The 21,690-nt window shown below is 32.0% G+C and overlaps 1 protein-coding gene and 1 non-coding gene across 2 annotated transcripts in view; one reads left to right on the forward strand and one right to left on the reverse strand.

The window, feature by feature from the left end:
* Positions 1 to 8,771, reverse strand: part of LOC132741556 (regulator of G-protein signaling 22-like) — a 79,008-nt gene extending 70,237 nt beyond the window's left edge. The window contains exon 1 of the mRNA XM_060729755.1: positions 8,463 to 8,771. Within this exon, the coding sequence (XP_060585738.1) occupies positions 8,463 to 8,487 (25 nt within the window). The 5' untranslated portion in view covers positions 8,488 to 8,771. The remainder of the gene's footprint in view (positions 1 to 8,462) is intronic.
* An 8,497-nt stretch (positions 8,772 to 17,268) lies between these two features.
* Trnas-gcu (transfer RNA serine (anticodon GCU)) lies at positions 17,269 to 17,350 on the forward strand. Its single transcript has one exon. It is a non-coding gene; the product is annotated as a tRNA-Ser (tRNA).
* The last annotated feature ends 4,340 nt before the right edge of the window (positions 17,351 to 21,690 follow it).

Here is a 21,690-nt window from a genome sequence, read left to right on the forward strand (position 1 = left end):
TACACACAACACATCATCTTGATATGGTAGACATTTCTGCAAAGTTGTTTTTAAACTCTTCAATGCATGACAAAGTTATAGTCCTGACACAAATGTGTGTACCTATTATCTCTAATTGTGATAGAGTGAACCTTTAAAATTTAAGTGTTACCTTGACCTTTGTAGAAGGAATGTGGTTCTTGGATGTAAGTAAGTAAGTAAGTAACGACTTTATTTTATGAGGCTAACACATTCAGTTTCCCGATCTTCCATGCGGGCCTCAGTATATACAAAACAACATAAAATACAATCACAATCAACATTTAGACAACATAAATATGTACATTATACATCTATCAATACAATAAATAAGTAAACAATTTTTTCTTCTTACATAGAGAAGTGACATTTTCATAACTTCAGCATGGAAAGTATATGTTTTTGAAACAATATGTACAAACAGTTAGTTAGAAAATTGTCACTGGATATAGGAGGATTGAAATTTCCTCAGGGTATCAGAATTTCGAATATGGATTGGTATGCTGTTCCATACCACAGGACCAGAATAATTAAATGATTTTCTAAAAAATTCTGTTTTTGGTTTGGGTACAGTTAGTTTTTCATTTTGTATAGATCTTAAGTTAAAGTCACGTTTGTCATTTATTGTTTGGAATTTATTTTTCATATAAATAGGAAAGGATGGTTCATTTATAGATTTATACATGAGGATTGCCTTTTTGTACATAATTCTTTGATCAAGGACATCCAATTTAATTCTTTAAATAGAATATTTGATGGGGTATCAAAACTTTTGTCTAAAATAATTCTTGCAGCTCTTTTTTGAAAGTTGACAATTTGCGAAAGTAATTCACTACTGCAGTTTCCCCAAATAGTGCAACAGTAGTCAATATGTGGCAAAATATAAGCATTAAAAAAGAGTTTTCTGGAGTGGAGATCAAGGTACTGTTTGATTCTAAGAAGCAAATAGAGCTGTGAATTGCATTTTTTAATAATATTTTGAATTTGTGTTTTCCATTTAAGATTTTTGTCAACCTGGACTCCTAGCAGTTTTTCAGTGTATGTAAATTCTATCTCTTTGTTTTGAAGGTGCAGAGTAGATGAAGCAGTATTTTTTGATTTAGTATTTTTTAAAGAGAAATTTATGGCCTTAGTTTTTTTGTGCATTTAATATCATTGCATTTTGCCTACACCATGTGCTAACACTATCAAGATCTGTTTGAAGATTATAATTCATTTCCGTTAAAGTACTTCCAGTAGAAGTAAGGGAAGTGTCGTCTGCAAACATATCGGTAGTTGACTGTTTAACATGAAGATGGATGTCATTTATGTATATCAAAAATAGTAGGGGCCCAAGGACTGAGCGCTGAGGCACTCCTGAGACAACTTCAGCTGGTTCAGATAAAACACCAGACACATTGACTTTTTGTGACCTGTCTGATAGATAAGATCTTATCCAATCTATAGTATGTGAAGAGAAATTATAGAAAGGTAGTTTTTCTAGAAGAATTTGGTGGTTTACTAAATCAAAGGCTTTTGATAAGTCTAGAAAAACAGTTCCGACAAGTTTGCCATCATTCAGAGCACTGATCCAATTATCAATTATATTTGTAAGAGCTGTCTCACATGAATGATGTGCCCTGAAACCTGATTGAGCAGTGTAAAGTAAATGGTTTGTTTCTAAATAGAGCTTTAAGTGGTCTGATACATGTGCAACAGAATGTTGTCATGTCAGATAGACATTTGTGCCCTCAATGCATGACAAAGTGACAGTCTGGACATGATTGTTGTGTAAGTGGGGACACACTTTTGGATGGACAGACGGACATGAGCCTAGCTGCGACACATCATCTTGATGTGGTAGACATTTGTGCCAAGTTATGTTAAAATCCTTCCAAGCATGACAAAGTTAAGTGCTGACATGAATGTGTATCTTTGAACTCTTTTTGAGAGAACGACTACCTTCAAACTATAAGTGTGACCTTGACCTTAAAGGTAGGAACATGGGTCTTGGATGCAACATGTTGTCTCTATGTGATAGACATTCTAAAATCCTTTGATGCATGACAAACTTATAGCCCAGACACGATTGTGTGTACCTATAAATTCTAATTGTGATAATGTGAAACTTCAAAATGTTAGTGTGACCTTGACTTTTGAGGTTGGGACGTAATTCATCGTCTTGATGTGGTAAATATTTATGCCTAGTTATTTTAAAATCATTTGATGCATGGCAAAGTTAAAGACAAACGGACAGACTGTGCATTGTACATGCATATATTCTTTGTTTTGATGTCACAAATGTACATGTATACATGAATACATGATATGTAAAATGAATACGGAAACTGATTGTATTGTATTCACTGTCGCTATTTTACATGTATATACTTATATATGTGTAATTAGGATGCACCAATGAGTTCAAGAGAATTTTGTTCTGCAGACATTTTCACAAAAGATCTTACGATTTATCTTAAGTTTTTGACTTACAACAATCTTAAATCAAATCTTAAGTCATTTTCACAAAGCCACCCGTAAAGTAAAATTTTATCTTGAAATTGACATCATGAAATCACAATATTTAAGATGAAAAATAATTCTAATTTAATTTGCACTACATGTATTTTCAACATAATATTTGCATAAATGTTGTTTCATTCTTTTTTATTGTTTTTGTTCTGTTTAGATACCCTTAAGAGGAAAAAAAGAATTCTCTTATGATAGAAATAAGTCTTCAGATATTTTTTGAAAAGGGCTGCTGGTATTTCTGTCTACCAGAAAATTTACATGCATTTGTAATTTCCAGTGTCAAGTTTAACCTTTTCCCTTATATAAGCGTGTTTCGACGGCTTTATGGCCCCCCCCCTCGCTTTTGAGGCCTCAAATACTGAAAAATGCCCTATTAGACCCCAAACAGTTCGTTTGAGAAATGTTTTTTTCCAAAGTGACCACTTTTTCGGCGCTGTCCCCCATCCAAATATTACATCAGGGGGTTGCTAGAAGGGGGATGTGCCCCCTTCTGTTTGGGGGGTTTGAAGGGGGGGGCGGAGTCCCCCTCATCTCCAAGAAAATTTTGGACATGTGACAGGCTAAAAATGGCCTAAGGTCGATCTTAGGGTAGCTAGTAACCGACGCTGAAAAGCCTTTTACTCTATCTCAATTCATTGAGAAGTTTCAGCACTTTGAAATCAGTTTTGATGGAAAAAAACAATTCAAAATAGTGATTTTTGGCAATTTTGAGACGTCCCCCCGTTGCCATGGTAACAGGAAATTTACCATTGAACATGCTGTTACAGAGGCTATGGTGTAGTCAACATTTGTGCCAAGTTCCATTAGTATTGAAGCATTTTTCATACTTTCATAGCAGTTTGAACTTGTTACAGGAGGCTTTTCAGTGAAAATGGCCATTTTTTGCAATATGCTCATGGGGTAAAAGGTTAAGGCAATAAATATGCTATGACATCTGGTCTGAACGAACTGAATAGAAAAATTCATACTAAAGATTTACTTTAACATTTTCATTAGTGGTATTGTATAGGTATATTTCAGGAATAAAACAAGTTGTTTTAAGGAAAATAGATATCAATATATTATTATAAGGGTCTTAGTATAATTATTGATAAGGCACTGCAGGTGCTAGCAAAACATTTTTTGACATTAAATTGATAAAGAACTTGGTGCAATAAAATTGCAACTCCTGTTAATTTAAAAAGGATATTTAATTGTTTAATGCACATAAACCTCCTTATTCAAAGTATCAGCCATCTTAGAAACGGCAACTTTGTTATGTGTTTATATATCTTCAAATACACAGGAATATTATGTAGAAAACTTGCAACTTAAATCTACTTATCAATGTATAAATGTTTGTACATGATAAAAGAAACGTATATACAGAAAAAAAAACAATTTAGAGAAATGATATAGACAAGATCATGCCGTAAAGATATCCTTGTTGTTAAAAATCAATGTCCTGTAAGCCCCCTTGAGAAAAAATTGATAGCACAGATTAACTTGTGACAGTTTGATTCCAATTGATCAAAGTCTCAAATAGAATAAAATAAATCCTACGGATTGTAACTATATAACCGTAGAAAGGTAGAATAATATATACCAGGAAACTGTGCATTTAGTTAAACCTCGAGTATCTTTTTCAGGACTAAAATGGACGTGAATAATTGAGTCACCTAAGTGATACATTCAATGTTAAAACAATCACACCTGATAAGGGACAAATATTTGCCTACACTATCAAAACTAGTACAAAAGATCAATTTGATACATGTCTTATAAATGTTCAAATATTTAAATATTTTAATATCTCTAAAAGGTTTAACAATAAACACTGTAAGATCAATATTTGAGATAAACACATTTTCGTTAAGATTGCAGCTGTTGTAATAGTTTTTAAATGACTTTAAGCATAATAGGGTATGATGCAAAAGTCTTAAAAAGATAATAAATTAGTTTAAACCCATTTAGAAAAATTTGTATAACGGCATAAGCCTATTGTTGAGTAGATAATAAAGTTTGAAGCAACGTGCTTGTTTACATAAAAACAGTACCACAATATTGTACAACAAAAAAGAGCTTATTCTGAAATACACAAATTCTCCACTGCTTATAACCTTCTGATAAACTTTTTAAGTCTTGATTTGTCACAATATCATAGCCCTCTGATGGCGTATTATATTTTGTAATGACCTTGACCATGACAAACAGGGTGACCTGCTGATCATAATTACTATCAAATATCTATAAATCTAACTAAAGGCAAAAAATTCAGACATTTGACCTGAAACCCATCTAACCTTGACCTTTGACCAATTTGATTATGGAGGTCAGCAGGAACGATCATCAAAATATGAATTTTGGCAATAAAATAAGGGCCATCACTAAAAAATACACCTGTTGATAATGATTGCATTCTTTACATTTGAATCAATTTTGATTAAAACTAACAAAAACTTATAATTTATGATTTTGCATAATGGTTTATATTTTATAAGAATTTGAGATACTTCATGAGGCATCAATGGCAAAATGGTTAAGGTTGTTTTCCCTTTTTCCCCACACCACTGTAGGTTCAAATCCCACAAGGGACTTTGGATTCATTCATGTGAGGAAGCTTAGAATGCAACTAGCTTATGAAACTTCAGTGCCCGTTCACTGCTGTAAGAATTCAAGGAGAGGGACCTGAGGTCTTCAAACACCACTGACCAGTAATTTAGCTGGAAGGTCGCCATATAATCTTCAGTGTTGGTGCTACGTAAAACCAAAGCAAAAAAAAAAAGTTAAATCTGCAACTTATCATATCCAATAAAAATGACATTACAAACATGTAGTGTTACAATATAATAAGTTGTACAATACAATAATCAAGATAATCAAGGAATCACAGTATACAATTTATATAATCCTATTTTCATCTGAAAATACCATGTGACATCTTCACATACATTATACTGGTACATGCAACTTTATTTGTATAGATAGAGAAAAATGAAACAAAATAGTCTAAAACTGAAAAAAGCTGACAATTGTTCAAATTATATCTTAAACTGATCAGTGTTAAGGCTGACAATTTGTATATTTTATCAGATCAGTGAAAATGCTCTCAATGCTGACAATACATATGTTTCATCTCATTGCTGACAATTTGTGCAGTGAAAATGCTGACAATTTGTGTATTTCATCTCATCAGTGAAAATGCTGTCAATTTGCGTATTTCATCTCATTAGTGAAAATGCTGACAAATTGTTTGTTTTATCTCATTAGTGAAAATGCTGACAATTTGTGCATTTCATCTTATTAGAATAAATACTGACAATTTGTTTGTTTTATCTCATTTGTGAAAATGCTGACAATTTGTGCATTTCATCTTATTAGTGAAAATGCTGACAATTTGTATATTTCATCTCATCGGGGAAAATGCTGCACAATTTGTGAATATATTCTCATCAGTGAAAATGCTGACAATTTGTTTGTTTTATCTCATTAGTGAAAATGCTGACAATTTGAGTATTTCATCTTATTAGTGAAAATGCTGACAATTTTAATATTTCATCTCTTTGTTTTGTTTGGTTTTATGGTGCACCAACACAAATTATGTCATATGGTGCCAGAACAGGAAAGATGATTTTAGCTAACCTTGGGTGTTACAACTTAAAGCAACACCAGGGGTCAAAACCACCCCAAATGCTGGAGACAAGAGATGCATAGACTCCAGTAATCCAAACCCCCATAGTCGCCATTTATTACTTTTACGTTCATGCAGGGATAATCTGCAGGACAATTCTGATGGCTTAACATTTTTAGGGCCACAAGGGGGATGTTCATCTCATTCATGAAAATGCTGACAATATATGTATTTTTCATTTCATCTTGTTTATGAAAATGCTGACAATTTGTATGTTTTATCTCATCAGTGAAAATACTGACAAGTGATGCTTCATTTCATCAGTGAAAATGCTGACAATCTGTATGTTTTATCTCATTATTAACAAGAGCTGTTGGAGGACAGCCAAGCTCGACAATTCAAAAGAGTTGTCACAACAGTGTGAAGTTTCAATCCATTTCCTTCAGTAGTAATGGAGATACTTGCTTACATGCAAAAACTCATCAAGTCGAAAAAGGGCCATAAATATGCAAAATAGCAAATCAGAGTTATGGGACTTGTGCTATTCATGTTAGATAATCACAGAGAACAAGTGTGTAAAGTTTCAATCCATTTCCTTCAGTGGTTTATAATGAAGATACCAGCTTACATGCAAAACCTTAACCACAGGGACACCGATGCCGACAAATGGGTGACTGCATTAGCTTGATTACTCTGCAAATAGTCAACCTAAAAATGCTGCCAATTTTGTATATTTCATTTATCAGTGAAAATGCTGACAAGTTAAAATTAACATGCAATGTATAACTTGAAGATCCACCCTAACACTACCTGAATTAATGTGACATAATATAACATATATAATGAAATTTAATGCGAGGGTTCCTGCTGTAGGTATCTCATGTATCTGACTAGGTCATTAGTTAAACAAAATCATCTAAACAAATGCTATTATACTGAACAAAATCAAACAGATAAAATGTATTCTACCATTCAGATTAAGTAGATCATGTGACATCTAGACTTTATAAAAGATAAATTCATGTATTCATTAACCCGGTAATTCAACGGAGGAATTATAATATGTTGAAATCTATACTTCTACACTTTTTGTACATTGTAATGCAGGGTTTACAAACCACTACATTCATCTGCAGGGACATTATTCTTGAAATAGTATTCAAATGTTTATTTACCATACTTATAAAGTTAATACATATATTGAACATTACATCTTTTCGGGTTAATATGAAATTAATTTTAATTTTTCCATTCATTCGGCTGGATCTCTATACATTTCACGATTCAATGTGACTCCAGAAATATTTACACAATATACATTAAATACAAACTTATTTCTATTTACAATAATAGGTCATAAAATGTTGTTTGATAGAAATTAATGTATTTACCATGTATGATCAATATTATAGTAAGGTAATTTTATAATTTAACACAGCGTTTTCATCTTACTTATCAGACATAAAATAATCCTGTCTGGTGAAAATTGTGAAACACATTAGTCCTTTAACTTGTTAAAAGAATGCATGAAAATAGCATCCCCACAACAAAACATGTTAAAAATTTAATTTTCTTATACATGTGTTTCTGCAAAGAACAAGAAAACATCATATTTTGGTATACTGTAATTCCAAAGACAATCTAATTTGTAAATTAATATAAAACAGATAATTATTTAAGTACATCCATACATGTGCTAATAAGGCGGGGTTAAATATTTCCAATCGGAAATGCAAAGACCTTTAAACAATAACAACAACACATACCTTCATCAACCTTTTTTTTTTAAATAAATTTTATCCAAGGAATTATAAGGCCAAATTTTTGGGTGAAATGGACATGTTGTGGAGATTGACAGAAAACTGGGGAAAAGTAAAGGCCACAGCTTACATATTTTATAGGAAGCTGTGATGTGATACTGTGGGAGGAGAGTCAAAGTAACTAAGGGTGTCTGATTCCCAGTCTAGGTGTGATGTATGTAAGACTTTGTAAGAGTTCAGGTGACAACAGCATTTGCTAGCCAAGCAAGCAGACTCAAAACTAAATATTTCACAATTTAAATAAATATTTTATAATTTTAGAGTTTTGTTCAATATTACTCTAAATTGAATAAAATTTTATCTTAATTGCTTGAACATACCCTTTATAAATGATTTTAAAAATCAAAATCCAAAGATACATTGAAATAAATTTTTTTTAAAAATAACTAAAAATCATATACACTGAAATAATTTTAGTGAAAACTTTGATTTATTAATATTATATTTTAGATTCTAAAATATTGAACAGAAAAAGAAAAAAACAAAATCATAAAAATACCTACCAAGATTTATAATTACAGTCTTCATCTTTAAATCCAAAAGAATTTATTTTAACTCTAGAAAGTTTCATATGTAAAAAAGAGTTCTATCTGATTTTTTTCTCTTTACTCCAGCAATTATACAAAACTTAAAAAATAACATTTTCGTCACTTTATATCATTAATTTAATTGAACAAACAAATCTCAATATAATAACCCATTTATAATAAGACAGTACTTAACATCCAATCCTAATTTAAACCAATTGAATATCAAATGTCTTGTAGAGTATTCAAAATGGTTAATAGACGTTGTTGAATGTAACAGGTTTCTATCTACCAAAGTCAATACAGCCACTTGCTGATATCCAATCACCTTTATTGTACGCTAGCACAATTATCAAATAACTGGGTACTGTGTCAATAAATGAATATTACGCGCGGGGCTATACTAATGATAAAAATGAATAAAACATTGTTTAATCTGATAACAGTTTTGAAACATTGACATCATTCATACAAAATAAATCCACATTTTTCTATTCATAATTTTTAATTTTAAAAAGAAGCACTAGCGTCAATTTTAATCTTTAAATTGATAACGGTTACAATTCTCGATTTGGAATTAAAAATTACCCTACCCTTCTTAAGTAAAGTAATTGAAAAAGAAAATTAACATTATGTTTATTATAATAAATGATGATTATTCTGATAACTTTAATGATTTCATTACTTGAACTTTAGGTTTGTCTTTAGAATATATCTTGCATAGAAGCGTAAAATTTATTATTATTATTAAAATTAATTATTATTACTAAAACCATTTACATATGTATAACACTGCAAGTTTATAATTAATGTTTATTTCCTGTAACTGTAAAATTGTGAAGTTGTAATATACAAGTTTAACATGGTTCTACAAATCACCCTGCTGATGGGAACATTTGAGTCAATTAGACACAAGAAAATCCTTCAACTGTAGAGCAGACATAAAAATGTCTGATATTTGACCTCCAAATGTGACCCTGACCTTGAAATGGCACAGCAACTATATGAGTACTGCACATCACCTTATTAAGGCAAGTTTTAAAAGGGTAATACTGGATTAATAGAACCAACATAAAATTGTCTGACATTTAACCTTCAATCGTGCCCTTGACCTGCATAGCAGGGTCATGGACTCTACACAGTGCCGTGGCCAGATGAATATATAAGCCAAGTTTTAAGAAAATAAATTTGAGAAACTATCTAACAGATCTATATAACTATTTGTTCTGTTCTATATAATTTCAAATGACAGAAACTGTTTAGTTTATATGTATAACAATTACTATAATCATGTGTATTTAAATTGGCCAGGCCTTATAGCAATCATGCTCTGTCAACCTGATGAGATTTTCCCACACATTTATGACCAGTATTACATGGTGACACTTCTTTAGTGTCAGAGAAATGTTTGCCAAAATGCTAGCAGGTAATGTCTAGATAATATTATGCTTGGATAGCTGAATTAACTGACAGTCTAATAAATTATATAAAATACAGATCCATATTATGATACACTGGCACAATTTATAATGCACACAATAAGATATTAAATTGTAGAAAAAACATAATTTAACATTTTTTTCCTTTCTTCACTCTTGCCTTGCTGAGATTGCTTTTTCAACAATTTCAATCTTGACTTTCCAAAAATTATAATAAAAGTTTGAGATATTCTTGGGACCGACAATTAATTTTCCTTCTCTTAGGAGAGAAATTTACAAAAGTCATTGACTTCCTTCTCAATCCTGTTTCTGAATTGTAGTGTGATATGTGTTTATATAATGTATGTAACTATGTAAGAAATGAAATAAATATTGTTTAAACTAAACAACTAATTAGAAACTGAGTAACCAAGCAGTGAAAGCAATCTTTTACTACAAGACTTGTATTTTAAAAAAAAAAGAAAAGATTTTCTATTTATCTTCATCAAAAGCATAGTAATTACAGACTTTCATGAGAATGTATGTGAGCAACAATGTAAGTTTTTTTTTCTTAAATAGTAACATATATCAGGAAAACACCCTCCTTTATGACAGAAATTAACCCAAAATAGGTGAAATGAAATAAACCTTTCATTTGGATTCATAATCCATAAGTTTAGAATGTACAAACATATGAATCTATACAGGTGTTATTGTAGTTTGCTTGCACAAACATGTTTGCATGAAACTTTTTTTTAATTTTATGTCACAGGTCATATAGCAACTTTCTTGTTAATCTAGTGCAATGCCTTTCCATGCCTTATTTCAGGCACAAACACATACCTGAGTAGAACCAACGATGTTCCCTAATAGATGGCATAATAAAGGTATTATAAAGCTTGCACAGAAATATGTTGGCATGAATCTATGGTAAAGGAGTCAGGTTGCAGAAATGTAGTTTGGCATCAATATCTAGAACACATAGGTCTGTCTGCACAAGTTATTATTGCTGCTAGGTAGAGTGCTAATTGTCAGCCTAATTATATGACGCTGTTGTAGAGTTAGCAAAGATTTCTGTACTTATCCTATTGTTAACAATGTAATATAACTCACCTTATCACGTCAACTGTCTCACAAGAAACCATCACATCACAAATCAAATGAAATCATTCCTGAAATAATACATAAAACTTATGCCTTGCTGTCTGGGTTGGGCCTTATACTGTTGGCTTGCTTACATTAAATTTTCATATAAATATACTCATATATAAACTCATAATGGGCATTCTATAAATAAAAGCTGGACAAGAACACAATAGCATTTCAGAAATTCAACAGGTTAAATGAATGCAAATTAGACCTAGCTGAAACTAGCCACGTCCAGAAATAAATAGGACATAAAAGAATATCAGGGATTTAAAATCTATTAAGTAATATAAATCTATATTCAATTTCCCTTTAAAATGTGACATGTTACTGAAGAAAACTGAAGTATAATTATGTACTCATATCTTCTTGATATTGTTTCATATATAAACTGTCAATTTTAAATTAAATGTAACTTTTGTAAACAATATTTAACATTATACATGTATCTGCTTTTGTTTTTAGTTGTTTTTTTTCTGTTCAGAATTATATTTAAAAATATTTGATAATTTCACAGAAGAAACAATAAGTAACTCTGTTGCAACATTGTTTAAAATATAGATTTTTAAAATATAATTATATATAAAACTTAGAAGGTGAAATGACTCTGATATAACTACCTGTATAATTATTAAATCAAATAAAATTTTGCCCTGAAAAAAAAATGCGACAGTATATATTATGCTTATCAAAGATGTATATTGCTACCTCAAAATTGTAAACAAAGGGAGAAAACTCTTTTATACGAGTACAGTTTTCTATTTGATTGAGGGACTTTACAGCATATTATCTTCTACATAAACCTCAATAAAACCCTAAAGGCGGAAAGTGCAAATATTTTAAACGCTAATGGGAAAGTGCAAGTGTTTTAAACGCCAATAAGGTAACTCATAAGGATAGGTATTTCACAACAGGTTCTAGTTAGAAGTCATCAGCATGAGTTAAATGACAGTATTAAATAACATACACAATGCTCAACAAGACCAGAAGGCCAGTACAAAACAATTCATACCAAAATACAAATGGGATTTTTAAAAGAACACAAAAATTGGACTGGGCAACCCAAGAAGCAGTGGATCTATGGGTTAATCGGAACAACAACAAAGAGATACAAATTTCAATGGTGTTAAAAGCCGGAAAGACCTAATGCTGCAAAACAGGTCAGAAAGTAGTCTATACCAGAATTGCTAGACTGTGTCATTATTGAAATAACTTGATGTTATCAATTTTAGGCACTTTGATATCTAGCTCTGAAAATATTTATTATTCCTGCATCTAGACTCTTTTGCATCCACATACAAGAGAAGATCAAAACTTTGTTTAATTTATTCAATGCTAAAATACTTGACAGTACTAACATACATTGTGTGTAAAAGGGATTATATTCATTTGATTGAAATTTTTGCAAGCTTTAAATATGATCTCCATTCATCACACTCACACTATTAAGGTGAGTTTCTAGCTTTACTGGTGCAAGAACAGCTCAGGTCACCACCATCAGCAGGCAACTGTGTAGAACCACCAAACATCTGTAGCTACATGTAGCTATATAGCTTCCTCATATGAAAAAATCCAAAGTATCTGAATGGATTTGAGCCTACAGTGATAAGGAGCAAATGTGTTTCACTCAGTGACCTTATCCACTAGCCATGGTAGTTCTTTATATGATTATCATGCATTCATGCAAAGTAGTTTGATACAGATAACTTAGATAACAACATAAATCATTTAGAAGTTACACTGTCACCAGTTGACTATCAAGTTAAAAGGGCTACATAATACAGTTCCTGATTTACAACAGTTCACTGTCACAACTGTTACTTTGCTTTCTTTAACCTATTAAAACATATTTTTGGGAATAAATACCAACTGTTATTTACCTGCCTGATAAACAGTAAGAAAAATATGCTACATGAGCTCAGACCATTACTTACTCTTGTTTGGGCATCATAAAGTCTGCTGATTGCCTGCTGTATCGACAAACTAAACCATTGCAAGAATTCCAAATAGAACAAACAGCCATCATCTCCATAACCAACAATCAATTGATGAACAATCTCATCATCATCATCATCAAATTGTCACCTGTATGGGTGGTCTCACTGCTCTATTCTGAAGGTAAGAAATTTATCATGATAAATTAATAATACATACCAAAACATAGTTAATACAAGCAATTGTCTCATACATGCATTGCATAATGAAGTTAAGACAGCAAGTTGTAAACAGGAAATTTTGGAAGTAAAAGCTATTGTTAAAGTTGATATATATGTTATTACATGTACTTGGTAAGATACATATAGACTGCATGTATGTCTTGTGTGAGATTTTATAGGGGCAAAAACTGACTGAAATTGGCCATTTAGAATGTTTATACCTCAATGACACTACTCAGGTATTTTGCAATATCCGAGTTATAATCATTTAACTGGTATCTTGACCCATGAAAAGGGTACTTTTATGTTCCCCTTAAGTTCCCAAAATATTTGCTAAAAATCAAGAACAAATATTTATTTCTATTTATTACATGCTTTGCAGTGAAAAGTGAAATTATGTTTGATAACTTTCACAGTGGAATGATATTTGATAATTATAAATAACTATTTATGAAAATGGTAACTCAGGTATTTCTATGAGGCCCTAAATGAGGTAAACCAACATATGTTGTTTATTTTAACAGGTGATGATATTAGATACCTGTAAATTAAACACAAGTCATTCATCATTCCATCAACAACAAACATTCACTTCTAAATTTTGCAATTTACTGAAATTAATTTTGTCTGTCAAAACTTAAATTCTTCTGCAAAAACAGGTGATTCTAAGCTTAATATTTTGAAGGTAAAATGATAAAGTTCAAAGAATTCAATACACAAAGTTCCATGGTCATCCATCTGCTGAGGTTATCTCTCAAAGCAGATGCATATATTACTCCTCACTCAGCGGGTTAAGACCCTGGGGTAAATTCAAGGATATATCGTGGACAAACCAGTTCTCAAACATAACATATAAGCATTCACGAGGTATTTCAGTATAAATAAAAATATATCTTTATAAAAATTCTTTACATACATCTGGGACTTAAGTTATCTTAAGTCCCAGCATACATGTACAATTTAATTTTTATGTTGCATTTTTGTAAAATTTGGCTGAAAATCAACAATTAAAACAGCTCGATCTATTCCCATCTTGGAAAATCACAATCCTTTTTTGTAAAACTGACAAGGCCTCTTGTATCTCAGACCTCTTCAAATTTCTCTGAAATTCTACTGTGTATGAAATTAATTTAATTAAGTTATATAAAATATGTAATGTAAATATCCATGCTTAATTTAATAATAATCATGTATGCATTGTTTTCGTTTTACTGGCAGCAGACATGACTGTCAGAAACTGCATGTAACCTTTTATGCACACAAGTTGATGACATCATAGTCACTTCTTGTATAAAAAAACACCTCAGAAATGAAAGGTTTGAGAATAGGTTAACTGTGAGATTAGGCAGTTATACGATAGCCAAAAATTAATTCTAATTCAGATTATCAGATAGCCCGGGGTTTTATGATATCACGGTTCTTAACGTTTATCAGAAAATATTTAAATATAAATATCATAAATTAATGAGATTTTTCTTCCATCTTATAATTGAACCTTTTCCTGAACTGTTTGTCAAAAAATTATTTCAAAAGAACCAATAAAAATGACATTTTTTAGAATATTTTCAATGTCTGCCATTTTGGGTAATTTCAGAGGAGGTTACTACGGTATCTGAAGGCAGTAGGCCTAACTACTTAATCCCCAAAAAAGCAAGTATGATAGGATAGATGGGTCAAAACTTTCAAGTTAAGTTGTGAAAAACTTCCAACACTTAACTTGCTATAAAATTAAAACTATATGAACAGACTATATGTCAGTATATGTGTTTATAACATATTTTAATTGACTACATGTAAAAACCATCAAGGAAAATGGTAGTCAAATATGAAGGTTTTATAAAATAGTTTTCTTACTTTACTTTACTTTACTGGAGTTGAGGTCGCAAGACGTTCTTGCCACAAATACATTCATTATTCACCAATTTAAACTTATTGGCAGATGAAAATGAATCTAGTGTGCAAGTTTTACAAATATTGGCATCATCATGTGTTGCTTTTACTAGCTGTCACAGAAAATTTAAATACCTTGATATCATAGAACCCTTGATATCATAGGAACCGGGTATATAAATGAAAGGTTTGAGAATAAGTTGACTGTGAGATTAGGCAGTTACAGGCCCGTCGTCACGATTTTGTGATTGGTGCGGCCAATTTGATTGGTTTTAGGTAGAATCTAGGGGGGGGGGGTACGGGGGCATGCTCCCCCGGAAAATTTTTTATTCTAGGATGCTGTCAGGGGCGTTTTCCCGTATATTTGGCACAGTTTACAGCCTGCCGCTAGTACATGTTATAGTAATATGTCAACGATTTTTTACAGATTTAAGTGCGTCGTAAGTTTTAAGGGTGAAATTTAAGGTTTGCATGACGGACGGACAGGTGTACATAAAAGATGAATACATGTAATTGATATTTGGCAAGTGAAAAATAAACAATAACTGATGTTATTTTAATTCTTTAAATGCATTTTTATCTGATGATTATAAATAAACAAATAAAAGAAATATTACAGTACGTGGATTATTGTTAAGCTTAAATAACAATCGATGGCATGATGGAAGAATAGTTCATTACGAGTCAACAATAACCACTTTTTGTTTAGCAGTAACTTGTATTTTGTTAACAATAATCTTACACAACACAGAGTCTCATTTTATGTAAATTTTCCAAAAACACATCACCGTCGTTCTCTGGTAGTAATGAACTCATCGGCAATTACACGTAAGTTGAGTGGATCTGTCCAATTAACACCATTAGATTGTTCAAACGTACTTGAGACATTGTTGATCTCAGGTATGTCTTAATTCTTCTGAACGCCGAGAATTTCCTTTCACTGGTAGCATTAGTAGCAGGCATTACTAACAAAATCTTTAACAACACAACGACCTCAGAGAACAGTGCTGACTGTTCTGACGCAAATTTCAAAAAGCCGGGTAGAGTAACAGTACTATTTTCTGATTTGTCAAAATGTGAAGCTGCACATCTAAGATGTCTCGGTTAATATCGTTACCACAGAAATCACAAACAAAACCACGTTCTCTAGTGGACTCGGTCTTCAAAGGTTGTGCGGCCTTTTTAAGTAAATTCTCCACGTTTTGAAAAACGCGATATCCCGGTTGGTCAAATCTCTCTTTAACACTGGCGATGGCAAGATCGATTGCTTCAAAGTACTTAGGCCGGAACACGTCCTGCACTGCAACGGGGTTGTAGCCAACACCGTGCCCCATCTCGAATCGTGTGGGCGCCTTTCTCTTCCGCGGAACTTTTGGATCGTTAACATCGACGCGATCACTCTCACTTTGAAGTTTAATCCATATAGAATCAAAACTGTCGTCTGATCTCATGTCTATCAAACTATCTAGAGTCTGCTTTGCTAGCCGCTGGCCCTCGGATGCTGACAATGAAACTTGTTGAGGAGATTTGCTGAGGTTGTCAGTCAATGCTAGGATGTCGTGTGCAAACATTACACCGAAAAAGTACTCGAACTTGACTTCGTAGGACCCCTACATATACCTGGTCAATTAATAGTGTCCAGTTGTTTCTTCGTGTCATGTTTGTATATTACCGCGCATTGCATAAGGGGCCAGTTAAGTGTCAAATTGCTAATCAGCGATGCGTGTTTTTTTTGTTTTGTGTGTTTTTTTTTACTCATTTTTGGCCAAAATATTGGTCCGGCCAAGGCCGGGCCGGCCGGACCATCGACGACGGCCTTGAGTTATACGATAGCCAAAAATTAATTCTAATTCAGAATATCAGATACTCGCGAAATTGTGTGTCAATACAGAATTTGGCGTTACAATAATTATGTACTGGAATGATTCAGTAGAGTGTTCTGACACTAGTTACCTTATTTGTAAATTTTGTAAAAACAAATGAGGAAAATAAAATTAAAATAACAAATACGGTTAACTTCAATCAAAGTAAGATTAAACCTTCCAAATTGATGTATACAACATTTACTGTCTACCGGTGTCAAGTCTGTAATACATTACACCGTCGAATGAAAGCGAGAACCAGAAATCAGTCGACAGCTTTATAAATAACTTTAAATTACTGGTGAAACAAGACGAGGTGGCCGAGTGGTTAAGGCGATGGACTGCTAATCCATTGGGCTCTGCCCGCGTGGGTTCGAATCCCATCCTCGTCGATAACTTTTTTTTTTTTGAAAAAATCGACAAAATTTTTTTAAAGGGTTTTTTTCTAAACAGAAAAATTTAAACAACCTTTTAAATTTAAAGGGTTTTTTCCCTTAAAAAAAATTAATGTTAATCAGTTAAAAGCAAAAGTTTATTCAACCCTATTTAATTTATTTTCCTTAACCCCGGATTTTTATTCAAAAATCTATATAATATAAATCCCCTGCTTTAAATAAGTGTGTCTCCCCAAATCCCCCAAAGGGAATTATACAAACCAACAAAAAATTTATTTTGTTTTCCCCATTTACTGCCCAACAAAATTTTCTTTAAAGAAAAGGGTTTTGGTATTTATTTTTTTTCTAAAAACTCCCCACCGTTTATATACAAGTTTTTTAGGAAGAAAAAACCTACTTTTAGTCCTTTTTTTTGCTTTTTGGGTTTTATAAATCAAAATATGTAAATACAGAAAAAATGGGCCCAAAACCCCAAACTTCTCCAGATTTTTAGCGTGCCGAGTGTTTAAGCACTCATACACGGGGCCTTGATTTTAAGTCTGGTCCGAAAGACTGATTAGTAATTTCAGTTGGCCAGCCCGGGAATCAAACCCACAATGTTGAGATTACAAGTGTCGCGCTCTAACCACTGAGCTACACCAATACTGTGTAGCTACTAACATACATTCAGTTAGTGGACAGGTAAGTGTTGAGTAAATATTACAGTACTGAGTTACTACATGTATATGGGCCACGGTAATTTTTTTCTCTCTTTTTTTTTTACTGTCATGTTTCCTACTGTAACAACACTGGTGGCCTCCGCACGGTGCTGGGCATCTGTCAAATGTCAATGTTGTCTAAGTGTTCAAACCCTCATATCAAGGTATCATGGACATCAAATATATTCAGCACACTTATCATTTTGTATATGTCTAGAAATACAGTCCAAGTATAAGCAGCATTTCAGTGCAGGTAAGACCCTACCCCACAAAATAGTTATGTCACAAACACAGTTGTTATTAATTGCATCGTTGGATTTTGGAAAAGTAAAATAATCTGCACAAATTGGACCAGTCAAATTGGGTTTAGCACTTCAAATGATAGGGAAAAATTGGGCATCGACCCTTAAACCAATTCCCCAAATAAGCCAAATTTTTGGGTTCCCGAATTAAATTTAAATTGTTATTTCTTTTATGATCAAATTTTTTTCCCACTTTAATTAAATTTTTAAACTAATCGATTTTAGAGGGCCCTTTTTTATTTTTTCAATTTTAAAGCCCCAGCCCCGCTTTATCCGCAAATTTAAATGCTATTTTAATGACAGTAAATAATTTTTATCAAACATTGGGAAATTTTGTTAATAAATTTCCCTTTCCCGAACGGGTTTTTCAAAGGGAAAAATTTTTCTACCTCTCATCACTATCACTTGGAAAGGATGGCAAACAAATGGGGCATTTGATATTCCTGTTTTCAACGGCTCTCGTTATTTTTATTTATTTTTATTTTATCTTGTACAGAGAAATTTGATTTTTTAGCAGAGAACCCTTTTTAAGTATAACTTATCAATCAAAGCAAAATATTCTACAAACCTTAAAATGTAAAATTTGTTCCTAATGATTAGTAAATAAAAAGGAACATGTCGTTATTACAGTCTTCAGTGTAGAGAAATTTGATTTTTTAGCAGAGAACCCTTTTTAAGTATAACTTATCAATCAAAGCAAAATATTCTACAAACCTTAAAATGTAAAATTTGTTCCTAATGATTAGTAAATAAAAAGGGACATGTCGTTATTACAGTCTTCAGTGTCGTTATATTTTTCTGGTCCTTCGTGATCATTGATGTCGGCACTATTAAGTGTTAAGAATTGAGTACCGCTCAAGCCGGTGCTAGGGGGGCGTAGGGATGTTGCACTTATTCATTATCCCTCATGTCAAACTCAACCAAAAACCGGGGCGCTTCTTATGATTTTTTTGGGAAAAATTTTAAAGCTTCCGAGGGAAGAAATTTTTTTTCCCAAAAATTTTTTTTAAATGCCCAAAAACAAAATCAAAAATTTTTATAAAACCCAATATATTTAATTTTTTTATTTACCCGTTTTTTTTAGATGAATTTCGAGGAAAGTACCCCCAATTTTATATGGGGTTTTTTAATTTGATATTTTTCTTTTATAGCACCCTACTTTCCCCAAAAAAGGGCTTTAAATTAAAAAAAAATTTCCCCATCCTCTTGAAAATAGTGACAAAAGCGCTAGTGAACATTTTATAAATTTTGTAAGGAACTGAATACAAGAAATAATCAGGATTGCATTGTATCTTTCATTTTGTAAGAAAGGGAAAAGAAATGATATGTTGTGTCCCAAAAATGTTTTAAATATACAGTAAAAACCCTCAATTAAGACCATCATCGGGACTGAACCAAAGTGGTCTTAATTGCGGGGTGGTCTTAATTGTGGATTTTGTTATTATTGCTTACACACGTTATGACCAGGGCCTATTTTAGTCATTTTGTATGAACAAACAATAAGTATCTTAACCTGCAAATACAATATGAAAGTATGTTATAATGTTACATCTGATGGGAAGAAAACATTTTTTAATATCAAATTTTCTTTGCTCTGATTTCAATATTAATTATGTATGATGTACATAATTCACATATCATGTAAGACATTATTTCTTCACTAAATAAATGTGCATAAAGCAACATTAAACCACTCTGAAATTAACTTTCTCACCTTTTTCATGAAATATCCCATAAATAACAGTTTTTGACACCTTGTGTAATCAAGGGTCATGCCTAAGAGCAATCAAGCAGATAATAATAACATAACAACACATCTAAGATCTAGGAAGGTGTTGATTTTAATATCAGTGGTCTCAATAGTGAGGTCAAATAAAGAACAAAATAATGAATTGGGACGGAATCTGGTGGTCTTAAAAGTGGATAAGTGAGGTGGTCTTAATTCTGGATCATGTAACCATTGACATAAAGAACAGAAAATTCCGTTCTTTTAAAAACTGGTCTTAAAAGCGGGGTGGTCTTAATTCCGAGGTGGTCTTTAGTAGGGATTCTACTGTATATGAATATTTATGTACATGCTCCTTACTACTCTGCATCATTTGGTGTACTAAAAATGTTACTTTCTTATCTATCTTGAAAAATAAATTATAGTGCACTGGAAACACAATAAAAAATATTGACAAATATTACGCGACATATTTGCAATTGCTTTAATTAACTATAAATTGTTTTAATAATCGTCTTTTATAGCTAAATATATGGTATAAAATCATGATTATTTTGCACTTTTACAAACTGATATCACACAGATGAAAATGAAATACGGAATATTACTTACCTTGCAAAACGGTTGTATCAAAAACTCTCATGCCATGAAAATCATTTTTAGCATCATTTTTGATGCAATTTCTGTAAGACATACCCAAATTGGTATTGCTAGATTTTACCAAATATCAACTTGTGTGTTTTATTTTGCGAGGAGACACATCTTGAGTGGTTAGATAATCGTACATGTAACATTGTCACAACCTCCCATTTGACTGAGCACAGAAAAAAAATCACAAAGCTCAGTTAAAAAAATACATGTATACTCATGTTTATGAATAATGTGATCGAGGTACCGACAATATGGTGGCGCTTTCGGCAATGCGGACTTACCGCAAATAGAGCCAATACAACATCTTTTTTAGGGATTCTCTTAGAAATCAACAAGTTAAAATTAATGTCATATGATACCGAAATATACCGATTGATATGTATAGACTAAAGAAATGTTCGTCAAAGCAACGGAAATGGTATCATATCGATTAAAGGGTATACATGTATATGATGAAATATTTTATGGAATTGTTAATCAGTAAAAGGATGTCGTTGTCGATTCTTAATCTTGAAAGAGTTGCATCATAAAATGACTCTGTTATTTATGCAAATCGTCTGGAACAAAATATTATGCTGTTCTTTCAAATAGGGTTTTAACCGTTTCACAAAGATTTTGTCAATGTGCTTTTGCCGTTCTGTCTCGAAGAAATATATAAAATGTGATTCATACAGGTGTTTTGGAACGCATGTAATTCTTTTTTCAAAATTCAAACAATAAAGATCAGGTGCATTAAATGTAGTACAGAGTTTGTAATTTAATGTTTTAAAAATATTATCTCGATGAATATAGCAAAGATTTTTTTTGTTATAACAAGCTGTTTTCAACATTTTGTATCTCGACATTTAGCTTTAGAATACCAGTCTTCTCCTATCTTGTCATTTTATGTGTGTTATTTCAACTGTTAAGATGATATCATATTTCATAATTATTTCATAATTTTCATTTTAAAAGATACGA

This window comes from Ruditapes philippinarum, unplaced genomic scaffold (genome assembly GCF_026571515.1).
Source record: "Ruditapes philippinarum isolate M1 unplaced genomic scaffold, ASM2657151v2 ctg3797_1_1_1_1, whole genome shotgun sequence".
Taxonomy (NCBI): Eukaryota; Metazoa; Mollusca; class Bivalvia; order Venerida; family Veneridae; genus Ruditapes; species Ruditapes philippinarum.